The sequence below is a fragment of the Temnothorax americanus genome, unplaced genomic scaffold (assembly GCF_048541705.1).
Source record: "Temnothorax americanus isolate GAGA-0224 unplaced genomic scaffold, ASM4854170v1 Scaffold188, whole genome shotgun sequence".
In the NCBI taxonomy this organism is placed as follows: domain Eukaryota; kingdom Metazoa; phylum Arthropoda; class Insecta; order Hymenoptera; family Formicidae; genus Temnothorax; species Temnothorax americanus.
In genome coordinates, this window is record NW_027509327.1 from 21,909 (window position 1) to 28,346 (window position 6,438).

Here is a 6,438-nt window from a genome sequence, read left to right on the forward strand (position 1 = left end):
CGAGTGTCCGGTGTGCAAGGAACAACATTGGTGTTTAAGTGCCTTCGATTCTTGAAATTATCCCCTCGGGAAAGGCATTCAACGGCCAAAACCGCGAATTTGTGTCTCAATTGCCTTCGCGCGGGTCATGGCACTAACAACTGCACATCGACGGGGACGTGCCGGTCGTGCCAGGCTAGGCATCATACCTTATTGCACTTCGGACAGAATTCAGGTCCAGTGGGCACCCCGGCGGATACCGGAGCCCCCTCTGAATCGGCCGCCGACGAGAGTTCGTCGCCACAACATAACGAGCCCCTCGTCACCATGACCAGCGTCGCGAAATCGAGCTCGACCGTATTACTGTCAACGGTACAGGCCGAAGCTCTCGACGTCCACGGGAATCCATTCCCTGTTCGCATGTTTTTAGTTAGTACCAGTCAGTTGAACTTTATCTCGGAAAATTGCCTGCAAAGGGGTGGTTTCGGACAAACCAAAGGTTGCACGGTAGTTCTAGCGGTTAATGATACTAAGGCAGCTGTTACTCGAGGTAGCACCTCACTCGTGATTCAAGTACAGGGTAACAGCAATACTCGCGTTCCGATAAAGGCTACGATTTTCCCACGCATCTCCGCCCAATTACCTAGTAGTCAAGTCGAACAAAGAGCGTGGAAACACATAGAGGGATTGAAACTGGCGGATCCGCAGTATCATTGACCGGGTCCCATCGATATCTTAATCGGCGCAGAGATCTTTACGTCATTGCTTCGAGACGGTCGTCGCGTAGGGAAGAAGGGCGAACCAGACGCCTTTAATTCCATTTTCGGTTGGGTTCTAGTCGGTTCGGTATCAACTCAGGCATCTCGGTCTACACACTCGTTCCTGACTCTCGATTCATTAGACGCGTCTCTCAGTCGATTTTGGCAGTTAGACGAGATTCCCACGGCTCCGCCGTATTCACAGGAAGATAGACGTTGCGAGGAATTATTTGCGCAGACCACGCGTCGCGATGTATCTGGTCGATTTGTAATATCGTATCCTTTCATAAAGGACAAACCTTGTTTCGTTGGCACGCGTCAAGTAGCCGTGAACAGATTTCGCGCACTTGAGCGTCGCTTCAAAGCGGATAAAGAATTCAAAATAAATTACAACAAATTCATGCAGGATTACTTAGATAATGGCTATATGAAATTGATCAAGCAGCCGTTCCCAGTGGACCCTGTCTTTTACCTACCCCATCATGGGGTATTCAAGTCGGATAGCACGACTACGAAATTGCGCGTCGTATTTGATGGATCGGCTAAAGATCTGAACGGCGTCTCGCTGAATCAAATGTTGCGATCCGGTCCCAAATTACAATCAGACATAGTTGTGATATTGTTGATGTTCCGACTCGGTCTCGTGGCGCTCACCGCGGATGTCAGACAGATGTTTCTTCAGATATTGGTCGAACTCGGTCATTGTGACTATCAGCGAATAGTGTGGCGTTTATGAGAAAACGATCCGATCTCGGACTACCTTTTGTTGACTGTCACTTTCGGATTGACATGCTCTCCATTCATAGCGATTGCTTGCATGTTAAAGTTAGCAGCGGAAGGCAAGACAAATTACCCATTGGCCGCGGCTGCCATCGTCTACGTCGACGATGTGGTGACAAGTGTCGAGTCAGTGGAGAAGGCCCGCGAGCTTCAGCGGCAACTACAAGCCTTGCTTAAAACTGCCGGCTTTGAACTCAGAAAATGGGCCAGTAACCATCCGTCGGTCTTAGCTGATCTGGATCCGGAACTCTGCAGCCAGTCGTTACTATCCTTTGAATCGCCGAAAGACCAGTTTCTTAAGGTCCTTGGACTTCGTTGGTGCCCTCAAACGGACGACTTTGGATTTCAGGTCAACCCGTTGGACAGAGATTGCACCAAACGCACCATTCTCTCTGAATTAGCTCGCATCTTTGATCCCTTGGGGTTCTTGACCCCGCTTACATTCATGGCCAAACGATTGATCCAGCAACTCTGGATGCTCAAAGTAGAGTGGGACGACAGGCCTCCTTCAGAGATATGTTCTAAATGGGAAAGATACAAGTCGGAGCTCTCCGCGTTGGCCGCCATTTGTATACCTCGTACTATTGCGGTCGTAAATAACGTAATCAGGCGAGAAATCCACGGATTTTGTGACGCGAGCGAGCAGGGTTACGGAGCCGTTGTATATATTAGACTCGTCACCGAGAATGGGGTGATAATCCGCATGCTCATCGCCAAATCAAGGATGGCCCCACTCAAAGCCATCACCTTACCGAGACTCGAACTTTCCGCGGCGGTCTTGCTGTCAGATTTCTTGGAATATGTCGAGAAAATTCTCCGACCTAAAGTTGCCGTCGACGACACATACGCCTGGTCGGATTCTGAGGTTACCCTTGCGTGGATACGCTCGGCTCCGCACCGTTGGAAGACGTTCGTGCGTAATCATGTCGCACGCATCCAGTCCAACACTAACATTTCTTGCTAGAAACATGTCGATACCAAATCTAACCCCGCTGATTGCTGCTCAAGAAGCTTGTTCCCCCAGGAACTAGTCGACCACCCGCTGTGGTGGACCGGTCCTGCGTGGCTCGTCGAATTCGAACCCACTCCAGAAACGACATTGGAAGCTGAGGATCTTTCCGAGGAGGAATAAAATTCTCGCGCCTTTGTCTGCACAAATCCTGCGGATGATGTAGATTCCATTACTGTTGTCGATTCGCTTCTTAATCGCTTCTCGTCGTTAGACAAACTCGTCAGAGTGTTCGCGTATTGCCTCCGATTCGCTACCAAAACTAGATCAAACGCGCTCACTCTCGTCGTGGATCAAATCGAATTTCACTCGACCTTGTTATACCTCGTCAAATTTGTACAATCTCGTTGTTTTGCAGAAGATATCGGTAGCTTAAGACGCAATCAAGGTTGCTCCAAACCTCTGCGAAAACTCGCCCCCTTCTTGGATGCTCGCGGAGTCCTCGGGATGGGCGGCAGGCTGACCCATTCCGCCATCTCATACAAGGCTAAACACCCGGCACTGCTGCCTAACCGACATCAATACACGGAACTTGTAGTAGAGCGCACCCACCGCCTGCATCTGCATCCGGGACGTCGAGCGTTGCATTATATCCTGTCACAAAACTTCTGGATCCTGGGGGCCCATCAGGCCATTAAACGCTGCCTATCGCGTTGCTATCGGTGCTTCAGGGCGAATCCACGCCCGATGCAACCGCCCATGGCGGACCTACCGTTAGATCGAGTACGTCAGGCTAAGCCCTTTTCGATCACCGGAGTCGACTACGCTGGGCCATTCCCAGTGTACAATCGTCGTTCCCGCGGAGCAACCCCGTTCAAGGCCTACGTGTGCCTTTTTGTCTGCTTCGCAACCAAGGCAGTTCACTTAGAGCTCGCCTTTTCACTATCTACAGAATCGTTCCTGTCAGCCCTGAGGCGCTTCATCGCTAGACGCGGCCGTTGCTCGCGAATATACAGCGACTGCGGCACCAACTTTGTTGGAGCTCAACGGGAGCTCGTCGGCTGCATGCAGGCCGCCTCAGAACGGGAGCAAATCCAGTGGGCCTTCAACCCCCCCTCGGCACCGCATTTCGGTGGCCTTTGGGAAGCCGGGGTCAAATCGATGAAGACCCACTTGAAGCGAGTAGTGGGGACACAGATCCTCACCGTGGAGGAGTTCAGTACGCTCGTAACCCAAGTAGAAGCTATCCTGAACTCCAGACCCCTCTGTCCTACCAGTTCAGATCCCAGCGACCTCGGGGTGCTCTCCCCGGAGCATTTCCTCACCCTGGAGCCTCTCGTGGCGGTTCCACACCCTGACCTGAACCCGGTGCCGATGAACAGACTCGATCGGTGGCAACTGGTGCAACATATGCACCAGCAGTTCTGGAAGAGGTGGCATGATGAATACCTGCACACCCTCCAACAGCGACCGAAGTGGTTGCAATCGGCACCTACGGTAAAAAAGGACACACTGGTCCTGGTAAAGGGCGAAAACGCCCCTCCCTTGCAATGGAGGCGAGGGCGAATCGTGGAGCTGCACCCGGGCCGTGACGGCGTCGCTCGGGTCGCTACGGTGCGGACGGCGGATGGCGTGTTTACTCGTCCTCTGGTGAAGTTGTGCCCACTGCCGATGGACACTTCGCCAGAAGAATCTATTTAAGCGTAGAAAATACGTCGTATTTTGGTGGGCGATATGTTCGGCGTATCGCCTTGTAAATAGCATAGTTCCTTCATGTTCATGTATTCATTCATCGTTTATACCTAGTTGCATAAGTCGTTTGTAATTCTCGCGCGAAACGTCGGCGGATCGCGATCAGCCAAATCATGCGACTCACCTGTCGGTGCTGCCATCGCCCATCCGCCGACGGTATCCACCCCCCCCCGGAAAGGGAACAACTACTCGCCGCAGCGACATGTTCTAGGACCGCGGGGACAGAGCATTAGCAATCCAGCCGTCTTACGGAAAACACATTTTGGACAGCCGCCTTACGGCACACCCTCTCATCGTCAAATAGTCGGAGAGGACACACCTCTCATCAGAACTTCTCGTCAAGCCGCCGTGCGGCACACACACACACACACATAGTCTAAGAGCCGTCTTACGGCGCACAGTGGGATAAAATGCAAATCTAGCTGGACAAAATTAGAGAGAAAAAATCAATAATTTTAAATAAATCAAATAACATAGTAAAGTTTTATTTATACTTGTATAAAACCAAATTTTTTAAATAAAAATAAACAGTTTATTTAAAAAAATAAATTACATATTAATGATATTTATAATGACATATTTATAATAACACATATTTTGGTAACACATATAACACATTAATAACACATTTTTAATAACCAACATACTTATTGTAGCGTATACAACGAAAAATACAAAAACTATTATAACTATTATATAACTCAATATAAAAAAATTATTTATTTTTCTTCTTTTCTTCTTCATAAACTTCTTCGGGTTTAATTATTAAAAGTGGCAGCACATCTATGGGTAATTCTTTATTCTTTATATATTTTGATGAACGAATGTTTGATATAACGGGAGCAGACATTTGCAACATAGTTTGTATTAAATCTAAGGTTGTATTAATTCTTGAATTTTTACGAGTATGTCGTTCTCTTACTCGTCGATATAATTTATTACTCGTTTCTTGAGCTTCTTCTGACATTATACCAATTGGTAAAATTACAGACGTAGCTGCTGCAGCACCGTGGATTAAAATTTTATGTACACTTACAGGCATTCGGTACCAATTGTACATTTTTACATATAATTTTGCAGTTTCTTTTGTAAATTTATCAAATAAGTCGGTATTCAACTGATAACCACTGGATAAAGCCGTTAATATAATGTAAAATCTTCGAATTAAATTTGCGTCAATTCCGGTAATCTCTGCAGTTTTTTTATAATTTAAAAAAAAAATACGGCCCACGTTTCCTGTATTTGAAGTACCTTTGCCTTGCACAACCTTGTCAACTTTAATACCCAATGCCTTATATAATTTTTTATGAATATTTTTTCGTCGCTTATTAATATCAGAAAGTGCCTCCTGACTAGCATTTCTAATTGTAGGCATTTTAAGATTTAATTTGTATGAAATGTGCAAGATACATTCTAAAAATTTTATCCACGCGTGCATGGTCGTAAGCCCATACTTTAAATTTTCCTCAATTACAGGTAAATGTGAAACATTATTTAAATCGTTCATGCCTTTCGGCTTGCATTTACAAATGTAACAAGTTTGAGGTAAAATTTTTGTTAAAGCACTAATAGCTTTACCATCCAACATAGTTAAGTGCATACTAAATGAACACGATACGCTGTCATTAATGTTTATTAGTTGTAAGCAGTCAATTTCATTTTGCACTTTTCGTACTTCCTCTTGAATGAGTATTACTGTCTCCTTTTTATATAAAATTTTGATGAGTCGACACCAGTGTGTAGATGATGGTCGAGAATTGTGCCATAATATTATTGGTTTATTAACATCATCATCAGAATATCCAATCAAACGTAATGGCACAAATGATAGGAGAAATAAATTTGAGTCGCTAAATGTGTTTTCAGACTTTTCATTTTCGCTATTATCACTTTCATTTCTACTGTTATCGCATTCGTCATTACTGCTATCTTCTAATGTGTGAGGTTTTTGCATATATTCGAAATGGCCAGAACTACCGTCACAGCCCCATTTTGAAATCAACTGTATTTTTTTAATTAATAATGGAATAGTGATTAATTTAGTTAACCGTTTAACTGTGTGATTTAATACATTTTGTAAAGGAATATAAGCACCTAAGAATAAATTTAATTCAATTATAGTCGGAATTTAAAGATTAAAAAAGTATTAATTTAGTATATCAATAACCATTATTATGTACCTTTATCAGTAACAATGATGCCATCAGGATAACATTCCTG

General features: G+C 45.4%; 1 protein-coding gene across 1 annotated transcript; it reads left to right on the plus strand.

The window, feature by feature from the left end:
• Positions 1 to 306: 306 nt before the first annotated feature.
• LOC143896514 (uncharacterized) lies at positions 307 to 4,167 on the plus strand. The gene is made up of 4 exons (XM_077404414.1): positions 307 to 559; positions 818 to 1,458; positions 1,564 to 2,416; positions 2,885 to 4,167. The coding sequence occupies exons 1-4, from the start codon at positions 307 to 309 to the stop codon at positions 4,165 to 4,167; spliced, it is 3,030 nt and encodes a 1,009-aa protein (XP_077260540.1).
• The last annotated feature ends 2,271 nt before the right edge of the window (positions 4,168 to 6,438 follow it).